Source organism: Balaenoptera borealis, assembly GCF_965194805.1.
Source record: "Balaenoptera borealis genome assembly, chromosome: 1".
Taxonomy (NCBI): Eukaryota; Metazoa; Chordata; class Mammalia; order Artiodactyla; family Balaenopteridae; genus Balaenoptera; species Balaenoptera borealis.
In genome coordinates this window covers 84,840,184-84,853,889 of record NC_138860.1, presented here as the reverse complement: position 1 = coordinate 84,853,889, position 13,706 = coordinate 84,840,184, and the positions used below count along the sequence as shown (strand labels likewise).

The following is a 13,706-nucleotide window of genomic DNA, read 5'->3' as shown; positions in this document are numbered from 1 at the left end:
TGAGGAAGAGTGGAGTGGAAACTTTTGGGGACCTTCCTGTACCGAGAGTCTGGGGGCGTGTGTCTGTTCCTCTGAGACTCTGATTATCCCCGTGTCCTTTTGGTAAATGCATGGCCCACGCGTCTGTGTATACTTCTCTGCACAGAACAGGATGTTGGTCTGTTTTGGGGCTCAGCCCCTTGGGCAAGCTTGGAGTAAGAAGCAAAGCTCTCTAAAGCACCACCCAGGCCAGTGCCCAGCAGACAAGTAGAGCCGGCAAGAGGCAGAGGGGCAGGGTGCAGGGGGTGCTGGGGCAGTGTTGCTCTGCTGTCCCCTTCCCTGCCCACGATTGGCTTTGCTTCCTCTCAGTATCCTCTCTCTGTGTCTCTGCCTGCCAACCCCTCCATGCCTGTGGCTCTTCTGTTTTCTGTGCCTTGGTAGCTCATCCCTCTTTCTATTTTCTCCTCTCTAAGCCTCTCTTCCTCTGTGACTCTGGGTCCCTCAGGATCCTTCTTGACCTCCCAAGCATGGGCATGGAGTAGAGGCCGTGCAGAGCGCCTGGGGATGGGCACTTGGCTCTGGCATCGTGCCAGGCAGCCCTCCCCACCCCAGATATGGTAGGTCTGGCTGCCTCTCTCAGCCATGCCACTTCGTGCCACTGTGTAAGGTGGGGAGGAAGTGACTGGTGGTTGGGAAGACAGGGTCCTGGCCTCTAGGTCTAAGCTAGTCTCATGCTTCCCAGACATTCTCGTATCTCTACGCCTTCCTTACCCTAAGCATGGATGGCTGGTGTTCTTTCTCCGTGGGGCAAGTAGGTACCCTGATCATCCTTTTGGGAAGTCCCCCCCCTCATGCCTACACTTCCTCCCCCCTGCTCTAATCACAGCTGCTTTTCTGGAGGAATCAGTCCTTTCAGAGCAGGGCAGTGGTTATTTCCTCCCCAAATACATTCTCACATTCTTATGCAAGGAAGAGGCTGATAGGGATCAGAGAATCAATTCACCCACCACTTGCCCAAGTTCCCTTATCAGGGGAATCTGAACGCCAGGGGCAAGCAGCCTGGGGGCGTGGAGGGTGGTGGTGGGGGTGGCTTGGAACTGGGGAGCAGTCACCAACTTCTTCTTCCCTTCCTTTCCACCCCCTAGACCACAGAAACCACTTAAAGCTCGTGCAAGCCTGCCCCTCCTGGGAGGGCCTGGGGTGTAAAGGTGGAAAGTTTGTGGGGCCTGGGCAGCCTGCATGCCATATACCACCTCAGCTCCATCCTTCGAGGGCCACCCGCTCTGGGAGGCCTGATCCAGTGATTAGGAACACCTTCCTTTGTGTCCTTCCTACGAGGTCCATGCCTGGGGAGACCTCAACCCACTGGAGTGACTCAGGGAGGGGGCACAGTCCCCTCAGCCATTAAAAAAAGGACATCTCCGGCTCTATAAACATCTGTAGATCTCACAGTCACCACCCCTCCCCTTTCCTGTTACAAAGGCCACTGTGGGTGGAGGGCCCAGTGGGAGTTTGACCTCAGCTCCTGGCCCTGAACTTTCCATGTGACCCTGCCTGTAGCACTCATCTGTCAATTAACATTTGTGGTCATTTAGACTTGGACGTAGCAAGGAGGGTTGAAAAGCAGGAGCTCTGATTTTTGGAGCCGAAAGACGGGTAAGAATGTAGCCTACTATTAGTCCTCAATTACCACATTGTTAAAAAGGGGACAGTAATATCTGTCCAGACTTGTGTCTGTGAACACGCTTTGAGGCCAGAGCAGTCTGCACACAGGAGGGGTTCTTACGACCTTATTTGCCCCAGGGCGTGCTTCTGTGGCTTTAGTTTAGCCTGGAAGTTCCTCCAGGGACATTGTGGTCCCCATGGGGGGGGTGTGGGGAGGGGGAGGGTCACAGCTGTGGATACTGAGTGAACTGCTCCTGACTGGAGTGGACTTGAATTATCACCTTGTGGGCCTCCTCTGAATGGCAGGTGAGGTAGGAGGTCTGGATGGAGCCACAGTCCTAAAACTTCCCTGCAGTCAGGGCTGATCCTCAGGCAAGTTTACTTAACCTCTCTGATCTATCTTCTCAGTAAAATGGTAACAGTACCCGCCTTACTGAGTGGTTGCAATGATTAACTGGCATAACAATAAAGTACAGGACCTACTGGTACAAAGTACTGTGGTTAAAAAGTGATGTTTCTGTCCCTCCCTCCCTCTTTCCATTCTTACAATCTTCCTTTCTTCTCTTTGTCTGACTCCCTTCCTAATCTTTCTCCTGCTTTATTTTTCTCTAGAACATATTACCAGGTAACATTTCTACATTTTACTTATTCATTTTGTAAATTGTCTGATCCCCGTGTCTGTTTTGATCACTGCTGTATCCAATTCCCAGAACCTCCTGGCCTTCCCTAAGTATTTGTTGAAGCACTGCATGAATGAAGGGTAAATGGCCTCTACTTCTCTTTCCAGCTACTTTCAAATGGGCATCAAATCCAGTTACTCACCAAAGGTTGTTAGGGGAGGATTTGGGACTGAAGTAGGACAGTACTAGGGATAGAGCTGGACCTATGGGTGGACTTCACAGGCCGAAAAGATTGGAGAGCTATCATCCTGGAGAAGGAAGTGATCTGACTGGGAGGTGGCAGCTGGCATTTAGGGATATTATAGTGAGGTGATTAAGAACCCAGATTCTGGGGGCTTCTCTGGTGGCACAGTGGTTGAGAATCTGCCTGCTAATGCAGGGGACACGGGTTCGAGCCCTGGTCTGGGAAGATCCCACATGCCGCGGAGCAACTAGGCCCGTGAGCCACAGCTACTGAGCCTGCGCGTCTGGAGCCTGTGCTCTGCAACAAGAGAGGCCACGACAGTGAAGAGGCCCGCGCATGGCGATGAAGAGTGGCCCCCACTTGCCGCAACTAGAGAAAGCCCTCACACAGAAACGAAGACCCAACACAGCCAAAAAAAAATAAATATGAAAATAAATAAATAAATAAAAGATGACTATTAAAAAAAAAAAGGAACCCAGATTCTAAGGCCAGACTCTCTGGGTTTGAATCCTAGTTCTACCCTTCACTGGATGAGTAAAACCCAAGGTCACACTGGATAAAAATATTAGCAATAGTACTTAACCCTCAATGGGGTTGTTGGCAAGTTGTTGGAACAGTTCCGTGCGTGGGGATTATCTTGGCGTAGCTGTTAGCACTTAATATTATTTGATCAATGCTACCACCTAGTGGACATCTGGAGCAAGATTTCCCTGGCCTAGGGGGTTGAGGGTGGGGTGGGGAGGGACCTAATCAGGGGAGGGAGAAGGAACCGAGGGGTGCTCTGAATGCAAGTGTGTGTGTTTGTGTGTGTGTGTGATGCTAGCATTACACATGCTGAGGTTTATCTAGATCCAGCAGGCTTGGCCCTGCTTAGGGCCACCGGGCAAAATGCGAAAGGGGGAGGGAGAAAGAAGTTGGATTGGCACAGCACCTCCCTTCCTCCCTCCCTCTCCCCCTCCCTTCTTTCCTCCTCCAAGCCTGGCCTGAGCCAAGAGGAACCAGCTCCAGGGAAGGTGGGGAAGAGAGAAGAAGGTCACTGCTGACGTCAGGGACATTCAGGTAGGAGGTAAACACAATGTGACCTACATTTATCCATTTTCCACATTCTGCCCCTACTCACTGGGGTAGCCTTTTCAGGGCACCCCTGAGAACAGCTCTCACAGTCCAGTGGGACCCCCTCCTTCCCCAGGACCTCAATCCCTGGGACATTCTATCTTGGTCTCTCATTACCCAGGCACTGTTCTAGCTCCTGGCTCCAGCTTTACCCCCAAGGGTGGCACAGGTGTGGAAGGGACAGGCAAGAGAGAGGAAACCTAAAGGCATAGTGTGCTAGTCTTACAGCCACTGACTCACTCCCAAGACACGGAAATTTCATCTCTCTTCAGAACAGATGGGGGGGGGTGTAGATGGGTGGGGTAGTGCTGCTTTCCCCTGTGCAGCCCCAAGGAACCCCCAGCGGAAGGTGGCTTATGCTGGTTTCAGTCATAGAGATTTTTTCTGGAGTGACTCAGTGATTGGAGGGCCCCCTGAAGGGGTAGGGACCTTGTTGAACAGGGAACCTGGGACCTACTCAGGCCAGACCTACTGAACTAGTGTCAGGGTCTCTCAGGAATGGAGCCCAGGATTCTTTCTGCATGTTTATCAAGCTCATCCAGGATTTCTGATGTCTGGTTATTGTGATGCTCATTCAAGTTTGAGAACCACTGCTTAAGGTCTGCTCCAAATCAGACAACTGAATGAGCTTCCTCCATCCCGTGTACGGCCAGGGCAGAGGGAGGAGGGTAGGCTGCAGATCTGAGAGCGTAGGGTGCCAACAAGTGGGAGAGATACCGCTAGAGACAAACAGATATTTTATTAGCAAAAATAAATACATGCCGGGCAGATGGAAAGAATGAGGACTGCAGACCCGGTGGAGTCCTCCTGAGGAAGAGACAGTCTCTCAGGCTACAGGCTGAGATGGGCAGGCGCCAGGGAGGCTCCGGGACCTGGCCCATCACGCATGGGGGGCAGCAGGACAATCAGGGGCGTCTCACACTCCCCCAGCAGCACGTCCCTGCGGAAGCCTGCTCCCCTGTCCAGCACCTTGGCCCTCAGACTGTGGGCGGCCAGGTCTGGCGGGTCGAGCCCGTCGAAGAAAAAGTCCTCATTGAAGATGGGGTTGGCGCTGCATTTGACCACGCGGCTCCGCTGGCCCCGCGCCCGGGCGCGCGGCCGCAGCCTCAGCACCACGCAGCAGCCGCCGCCGCCGCTCCCGGGGGCGGCCGGCGACCCGGGCAGCCCCTCGGCGCTCACCAGGCGCAGCCGCAGCCGCCCGGGCCAGGCCTGGTACTCGGCGGAGAGCCGCAGCTGACCGCCCAGGGGCTCGAGGCGCAGCACGCTCTCCTTGGCCGGCCGCAGCTGGCGGCACAAGAAGTCGAGGTGGAAGAGCGGCGGCCTGGGCGGCGCCGCTCGGCGCGGCGCGTACGGGCTGGTGTCGGCCGAGCCCGCCTCCTCCGGGGACAGCGAGCGCGGCCTGGGCGGCCGGGGCCGGTCGGGGCCTGGCCGCGGCGAGCCAAAGGGCGACGAGTCGGGCGACGAGGCCGCGTCGCTGTCGGGGGCCCGGCAGAGGCGCAGGTCCGGGGAGGAGACGTGCAGCCTGCACTGCGCGGGGGGCAGCCCCCCGGCGGGGGCGGGCGGCGGCGAGTGGAACAGAGACTCGCGCCGGCGCGTGTGCGGACTCTCGGGCAGGAAGGCCCAGCCTTCGCGGCCCGCCAGGTGCGGCAGCCAACAGGCCGCGGGGAGGCCGCGCCCGCCCACGCGGCGCCCGCTGAGGGGCTCGGCGCCGCCTGGATCGGGGAGCCGAGGCGGGATGAAGAACTGCGGAATGCGATCGGGGGTGAGGACGTTGGGGCAGGCGCGAGCCAGCGGGCACGGGGTGCGGCGCTTAGGAAACAGGCCGGAGGGCGCCCACCGGGGCCTGGGCTCCGCGGCCCCCACCTGGTAGCCAGCTTTCTCCACGAGCCACATGCGGTGGGGTGGGGGGTCTGAAAGGCCGAGTTCCACGAGGCCGAGACGGTCCAAACCCAGCGTCTCAGGTGGAGGCCTGCACAAAGAAAGAAGGAAAGTCCAAGGTGGGTGATGCTGCAAACGGACACCGGGTGGTCTGCCGCCGTGCCCTTCTTTACGGGCCCACGGGGTGCACAAGCCCCTGTTTGAGCGGGGTCGGGGGAGGATGGGGAGGGACAAAGGGCTTCACAGTCTGGGGGTCCGGGGAGAAATAGAGGGAGCCCAGGGCTAGACAGTCACATTTTCGGATCAGGCCTCGGACATCCGAGTACGCAGGCTCTCCCATTGCTCCCGCTGGTACTGAAGATGTACGCCCACTTCAGAGTTAGAAGGCCTAACACACCCACTAGAAGCCTAGACTCCTATTAGGAGAATAGAGTAACACCCTCATTAACAAAAGGTCTGTAGCCGCAGACACCGACCCGGGTTCGGAACCCCCGCTCATATACACTCTCCCCCTGAAGAGACACCGCGGCCCTTGGAGGGTTCACCCCCTTCTCCCATGCCCATTCCAGAAGACTAAGGCTCTCCTCCAATGTCTGATCTGGCGCCCCTTGGGACTACCCCCCTTTCCGCAGCACCCCATCCCCGCAGGCTGCACTCCCCGGCGGCACCGCAAGCTTCTCCAGGCTGAGCCATCCTTCGGCCCTAGCCCCGCCTGCCTCCTCTTGCTCCTCCCTCGCCTTCCCGAGTCGTTCCAGGCCAGAAGCAGACTCGCTGCACACTTGGCTGCTGCTGCCCTGCGAGCACCTAGGGCCGGTTCAAGGAGACGCACATCTCGGGAGCACAGAATCCCACCCCTCCTAAAGCCCTGACTGTTCCGCTCCCTGCGTCCCAGCCCTACAGCATCCCGAGTTCTGCAGCGCGGGCCCAGCCGTTGGGCCGCCCCTCCCACTCTCCACTCCCTTTCTCCCTAGGAAACCAGTGAGCACAAAGGCAGCATTGATCCTCTGCCACCCCCTGAGCTGACTCCGGGAGGCCCCGCCGCCAGCGCGCCCTTACCGCAACCCCTCGCCGCACCTCAGGGAGCGCGATGTTCCGACTTTCTGCCTGGGAGTCTGAGCCCACGGCAGCAGGCTCGGTCAGGCGCCCAGAGTGCAGGCCTCACCGGTGGGCCGGCGACGTTCAGAGCCCGGAGGCGAGCAGCTTCCTCTCCAGCCTGCTACCCCAGCCCAGTCCTGGGAGGAGCTGGCAGGGGCCTCCGTTGCCTACGTACGACCTCTTTTCCTGGGTAAACACAGCTCTGTCTTTGCGGCCATCAGCCCGTCCTTCTTAACTCCTTCTTTCAGGTTGCTAGCAGCAAGCCAGCCCTGTGCCCTGGGGCCTTCTCTGCTGGGCCCTGGCTGCTTGGGAGTTGGGGAGGGCTGCAGTGAAAAGGGAGACAGCCATTAGTGGGCAGTGGCCTCCATCCCTTAATGCTACACTGGCCCCACCCAGCCCTCCTAGGTGAAAGCCACAGCCACTGCCACACAAGTGGTAACTTCTGCAAAGCCCTCCTTGCTGGAATCCTGCCTTGGCCCCCATTGTTCAGTTTTGGAGACATCCCAATTGCTCCCAGACAGAGTTATCTGTAGTGACTGGTTCTCTCAGTTACACTGGATCAGGGAAAAGGGACCAAGCTCGAAATTTCTGGACATAGAGACACTGAGGACAGAGCTGTTTCCATCAGTGAGTCAAAGTCAGGCTGTGCCCACCCGCCCCCCATCCTTGTCAGAAGTGTGTTAAACTGCAAACATGGAGGATGTCTCCCCCTTCCTTCCCCTCCTTGAAGGCAGATCCTAGGAAACACAGACCACCACTGACAAGATGAGACCATCAGCTGTACTCCAGGCACACTCACTATCCTTCATTCACTCCTTAGGATGTTTGCATAAGCTATTTCCTCTTCTAGGACCACTTCCCCTTCACCCTTCAGATCTGGAGGCCCTCACTGACACGCTCCCATTGAAATTAGGGGGTTCTCTTGTCTACTTTCGCAGCATCCCATACTTTTCCTTTATGGTACTGTTCACAGTTCTGTTTTGTTTTTGTTTGTTTCTGTGATTTATTTCTGTGATTATTTAATGTCCTCCTCCCTTAGCAGACTGTAAGCATCACAAAGACAGTGCTTAGAACAAGGCAGGTGCTCAATCAGGATTGTTGAATGGATGAATGGTATTAAGCAGAATTGTGTCTGAATTAGTTCATTTATCCCTTCATTGTGCTAAGTGCTGGGGAGACATAGAATGGGGAAGCAGACAGGCAATAATGACAGCAACAAGACAAATTGTGAAATTCAGGAAACAAGATGATTATTTTGACATCTGATACTTGAGGGTTTTGGGGGAGCAAATGTTTCTTTTATGGAGATCCCTGGCGGCACGCAGACCCTCCAGTCCTGTGGCTGCTGACTCAGCTCAGCCCTGGTGTCATTTCTGGGGAGGGTGGTCTGTGTGGAGTGCTGCAACCAAGAACTCACAGCTGTGGCATCAGTCAGGTGGGCTGGGGATCTGAGCTCTGGGACTTACTAGCTGTGTGACCTCTGGCCTGTAACTTAATCTCTCTGGGGTTCACCTTTCCCATCTGAAAAATGGAGAGAAAATACCTAACTCTCAGAGTTGGCATGAAGATTAAATAAGATCACAAGTGCGCATCAGTTAGGCTGACTTCTGCTAAAAGTACATGAAAAGAAACCCCACTTCAATCTGACTTGACAATAAGGACATTTTTGTCTTCTATGATAAGCAGTCCAGAGGAAGGGTAGGATTTAAGGAAGTTTGATTCTGTGGCTTCATTCATTCCTTCATCCATAGTTATTGACTACCTACTATGTGCCAGGCACTGTATACTGCACTCTGGGGATATAGCAGTGAGAAAACAGAGAAATCTTCTGGCTAGATGGAGTTTATACTTTAGTGGGGGAAGAATGACCACAGACAAAAATAACTGGGTAAAAAATACAGTTTATTAGATGGAAATCACTGTTGGGGAGAAAATTAAATTAGGGGAGGATCATAGAGGGTGTCAGGAGAGCATGCAATTTTAAATAGTGTGGTCAAAGATGGCCACCTTGAGAATGTAACATTTCAGTAGTGATATGAAAGAAGGAGGAAGGATATCTGAGGGAAAAGCATTCTAGGCAGAAGCAATGGAAATGCAAAGGCCCTGAGGCAGAAGTGTGCCTGGAGTGTTCAAGGAGGCAAAGAGGCCGGTGTAGCTGGAGCAGAAGGAGTGATGGGGAAGTGAGGTCAGAGAGAGCAGGGCCAGACTCTGTGGGGACTTGTAGCATTTGTAACAATTTTAGCTTCTCCTTGTGGTGAGCTGAGGAGTGATATGACTTGACTTATGCATTAAAAGGGTTGCTCTGGTGGCTGCGTTGAGAATAGAATAAAAGGGGTAAGGCCATAAGTAGGGAACTCAGACAGGAGAATATTGAAATAATCTTGGCACAAGATGATTGGGGCATGGATTTGTGTTGTGGTAGTCAGTTTCTGGATATATTCTGTAGATAGAGTCAGTAGGATTTCCCGATGGATCCATCCCCATTTAAGAGAAAGAATTATCCAAGGTTTTTGGCCTAAACAACTGGAAGAATGGAGTTGCCATTTACTGAGAGGGGGAAATATCAAGAGCTCAGTTTTAGATCTATTAAACGAGATGTCTGTTAGACATCTAAATGGAGATGTTGAGTAAGCAGTTGGATATACGAATCCGGACCTCAGAGGAGAGACCCAGACTGGAAGTATAAATGTGGGCACCAAGAGAAATGTAGATGGAATTTAAAGTCACAAGATTTGATGAACTGAAGGTAGAAAAGAGAAAGGATCCAAAGACCGAGTACTGAGTGCCCAACAGTTAGAGTGGGAGAGGAGGAGGAACCAGCTGTGCCAGATGCTGTGGGAAGGTCCAATAAAATAAGGACTGAGAGTTGACCGTTGGATTTAGCACTGCAGAGTCATTAGTGACTTTGACAAGACCAGTTTCAATGGAGTGGTGAAGGCAAAAGCCTGATTGGAGTGGGCTTGAGAAAGAATAGAAGGAAGAGAGCAAAGACAACTCTCTGGAAGAGTTTGCTAAAAGAGTAGGGAGAAGTGGGGCAGTGGCCAGAGAGGGAGTAGAATCAAGAGAAAAAATGTTAAATGACAGAAATATGGTATGTTTGCTGATGGGAAAAATCAAATAGGAAAGGAAAACTGATAATGCAGAAGAGAGAAAGGAGAATATTTGGAGCAATATTGCCAAGTAGACTAGAAGAAATAGGTGTCACGCATAAGAAATAGAGCTAAGGATGGTCCCCTGCCTGCTGTGTGAACAGTTCACCCACAGCTACTGGAGGGGAAGTAGAATAAATTGGTAGAGGTAGTAGGTGGAGAGATGTGGTAGTGGGAGCTTGCTCTTTCTGAATGCTTCTAATTTCTCAGTGAAACAGGAAGCAAGGTCTTTAACTGAGAGTGATGATGGGGGAGGAGGTGGTGCTAGGCGTTTGAGTAGAGAGGACCAGGAATGAAACAGTCACCTAGGAAAGCAGGAGAGTGAATGATCTAGGAAACTGCAGGATGACTGCAGGGCAGTATTATGGGCCCACTTTAGGATAGCGATCTAGACTTTAAAGTGAGACCGGACAGCAAGGTTGTGTGGGTTTTCTCCAGCTGTGTTCAGCTGTGCAGTGTGCTGGGGGAAAACGGGCAGAGATTTGGATTTAGCCAGGATTATGCTCAGTCTTTGACAGTTCATTTTCCTCCTTTCTCTTGCCTTCCATTTCCTTCTCTTGGTGGATATTAAATTAAGGATGCACATAAGGGTGTACAGCAGTGGGATTGAAAACTGACTGCAGATAATCCACAACCTGGCTGTATTAGTTGGGGTCTGGTGAGGAAAACAGCAGTTGCTAGATGGTTCAACAGAGGGAGTTTAACACAGGGAATTTGTTACCAAGGTGGTGGAAGAACAAAAAAGGCAAATAGGAAGGTGAAGGCTGTCTAGCAGGATCTGTAACCATGGAGACACAGCCACTACTTGAGTTGCCTCCCAAAACAGAGAAGGGGAGAAATACCCTTACATCTCTTTATTTCCCACCTTCCAGTCTGCCACCAGAGCCTTCCAAAGCCAGATGACAAAGGAGACTGGGAAATGTAGATTGTAAGCACTAGCCCTCTGCAGTCTAAGGCAGAGTAGGGGAAGGGTGGGGATCTGAGAGCAATCAAGCAAATGACTGACACACTGGGTAGCCAAACAATAAGACATCAGACCAGGAACTTGGAGATCACCTCATCTACTCTTTCATTTTTATAGAGCAGGAAACAGACCCAAAAAGCAATGATGGCCAAACAGTAGCAGAGTTGAGACTAGAACCCAGATCTTCTATCTTAAAGAGCACTGTTCTTTCTTGTACCCCAGGGGTCTTCATAATTGAGCAGAGCTTCTCCCTTGAATGAGGACCCGGGATGTGGCCTCCTCACCTCTTCCAGCACCATTGCTGCCACTCAAGAACTATGTAGGTGGGCTTCCCTGGTGGCACAGTGGTTTAAGAATCTGCCTGCCAATGCAGGGGACATGGGTTTGAGCCCTGGTCTGGGAAGATCCCACATGCTGCGGAGCAACTAAGCTCGTGCGCCACAACTACTGAGCCTGTGCTCTAGAGCCCGCAAGCCACAACTACTGAGCCCGCATGCTACAACTACTGAAGCCCGTGCGCCTAGAGCCCGTGCTCCCAAACAAGAGAAGCCACCGCAATGAGAAGCCCGCACACTGCAACGAAGACCCAATGCAGCCAAAAATAAATAAATAAAATTTACTTTAAAAAAAAGAAAAAGAGAAAGAACTATGTAGGTGACCCAGGACCTTGACCTCCTTTTCCTCTCATTGTAGAGGGACACTTAGAGGACTGGGCAGTACCGAGTGCTTTCCTGGGTTCAAGCCAGATGAAGAGACACAGAGGGGACAGACCTTTCCTCCAGGGTCGGCAGACAACTGCTACAAGACTCCCTGGGCTTTTCGGCTAAATTGTCCTGTGTCCTTGAGCGGTGGCCTCAGGCAGCATGACTTGGCCACCAATGCTCACTGCAGGTGCTGGCAGGTGATAGGGTTGGTGATATACTGTGTCTTGCAGCTCTGGCTCCTCACCTAGGACCCGTGATAAATGACCTAACTCTGCGGTCTTAGTTTCAGGAAGACCTTAGGGGCCCCTTCTTTAAGAGCTGGTATGAACTATTGATGTCCCTTGCCTTCTGGAACTGGTTGGTCTTACAATTGCCTTATTCACTCTTTGGTTTCTCTTGGCACTTGATTCAGACATTTGGAGAACACATATCCTTCGAGCAGAATAAGCTGATTCAAGCAGAATAAGCTGTCACATTTGCCTGGATGGCCTGTTGGATTCTACCCCATCCACCTATGTAGTAGCTGTATTCCAGATGAATGCACTACACATGGAATTGGTTTTTAAAGTGTGAAGGCAGAAACTCCCCTTGTTTCTGCCTAGAAAGCTGCAATACTTGGCCTCCTGGGAGAAGAGAGGCATCTGTCAGAGCCCTCGACACTAGAGAAGTATTCCAGCAGCTGATGACCTCATTCCCCTTACCAAGATCCCTGCCTGCCCACTTGGCCTTCTCCAGTCAAGGCTGACACTCCCAGCCTGGCTGTGGGGCCTTGACTGAGAGCCTCCTACCTCTGTAGATTTCCAGCTTTTGCCTGTTTCTGTTAGAAGCTGGCCCCAGTAGAGAAGTGACAGTGTGCATCCAACCTCTGAAATCCTCAACACATGACTTCCAAAGTCATCCTGGGTGTTGACATCCAGTTTCCAGACGAGAGAAGAGGGAAGCAAGCTGTACTTGAGTTTCCAAGTACCACTGTTTTGGTTTCCTTCCTTTTTTTGACTGCATAGGAAGGATAGAACATATTTCCCTTCTTCTCTTGGAAGTGTTTAAATGAAGATTAGGTCCTTTTTGACCATGAATAAAGGACAATATGTTTTTGGTATGCACTGATTTAGACTCTGGGCTTAATAGGTTATCAAAGGCAACTGTGAAAGCACAGGAGAAAGAGTTTTTCTGTGAGTATATGGGGGAGGGCATAGTTGGCTGCCACAAGATTTCTGGCTATGGGCTCTAGTAAGTCTCCCATTTTTGGAGGGCACTGGATCAAGTGCCTTCAAATCCATGTCAACCAATCTTTTGCTCGTTATTCAAGACTGATGGCTTAGGAAGTGTGTGGTCTAGTTACTAGAAAGAGAACCTGATCCACCCACCTCTCCACCACTGCTGAATTTGTGTCCAACTCTCTGACCCTGTTCCATGCCACAAAAACTGCCTTCTCTCTGACCCCCTGAATCCCCAGCCCTAGTCCCAGGTCCTGGAATCTTAGCTGAGGCCTGAACTTGAATTCTTCACTTGTTAGGATGAGGGTTTGGACACAGACCCATCCCTCCTCTGCCTATCCTCCTTTCAAACTGAGGCAGTGGCTGCTAGCTACTTACCAAACCTATTTCTCTTTCTTCTGCAACATATAGTTAGATCATATTTTCCAGCCAACCTCCCTTGCAGTTTGGTGGGGTCTTGTGACTGAGGAAACACTTTGAGGTTTGGCCCCCTAAACCTCCCTTGTTATTCTCTCTTCTGGCAACTGGATGTCAACACCCAGGATGACTTTGGAAATCATGTGTTGAATCATGCTTGTCAGTCAGGTTCCTGAATGACTGCTAGACACCAAAAACTGGACTTTGTGTGAGTGAAAAGTACAGTCTATTTAAGATACAGGTTAGATTATGGAGACATAAAGGTTTATCTGTTTCAGCATTTGGCATTACCATACCTAATAATAAAATCCTTTATGACATGTCTCTTGGAGCTCTCACTCTTTGGTAAAACTCCTCTAACCTTTGACCTCTTCCTGGACATCCCCTCCACCTACTGGCCTTGATGGAATCCTGCCTATCCCTGTGGAAGCTGCTCAGTTTCCCAGCCCTCTCCTGTGCAGGCCCAGAGGAGGTACAGGCTTCTCCTGGGTGGCCATTGCCTCCTCCAGTCCATTGTTCTTCCCCCTCACATCAAACCTTTCCTCCTTAGAAATGTGCACCAGCCATATTGCTCTTTTCCCTCCTTTACCACTGTGCTCACCTGACTCGTCCGCCATTGCCCTTGGGTCTTGCTGGCTGGTTCACACCTTGCTTTCACTCC

The 13,706-nt window shown here is 52.2% G+C and overlaps 1 protein-coding gene and 1 long non-coding RNA gene across 4 annotated transcripts; one reads left to right on the top strand and one right to left on the bottom strand.

Annotated features, from left to right (window-relative positions):
• The first annotated feature begins 1,833 nt into the window (after window positions 1-1,833).
• LOC309608066 lies at window positions 1,834-13,369 on the top strand. Its single transcript, XR_014232630.1, has 2 exons — window positions 1,834-3,567; window positions 10,930-13,369. It is a non-coding gene; the product is annotated as an uncharacterized lncRNA (long non-coding RNA).
• On the bottom strand, window positions 4,342-6,779 carry C2CD4D (C2 calcium dependent domain containing 4D). Of its 3 annotated transcripts, none has more exons than XM_082347054.1 (2): window positions 6,398-6,779; window positions 4,342-5,590 (listed from the first exon to the last, which is right to left on the bottom strand). In XM_082347054.1, the coding sequence occupies exons 1-2, from the start codon at window positions 6,400-6,402 to the stop codon at window positions 4,453-4,455; spliced, it is 1,143 nt and encodes a 380-aa protein (XP_082203180.1). In that variant the 5' UTR covers window positions 6,403-6,779; the 3' UTR covers window positions 4,342-4,452. The 3 variants fall into 3 exon arrangements, with proteins under 3 accessions (XP_082203180.1, XP_082203181.1, XP_082203182.1); XM_082347055.1 differs by having other exon boundaries at window positions 6,574-6,779; XM_082347056.1 differs by lacking the exon at window positions 6,398-6,779 and adding an exon at window positions 6,212-6,280.
• Window positions 13,370-13,706: the final 337 nt, after the last annotated feature.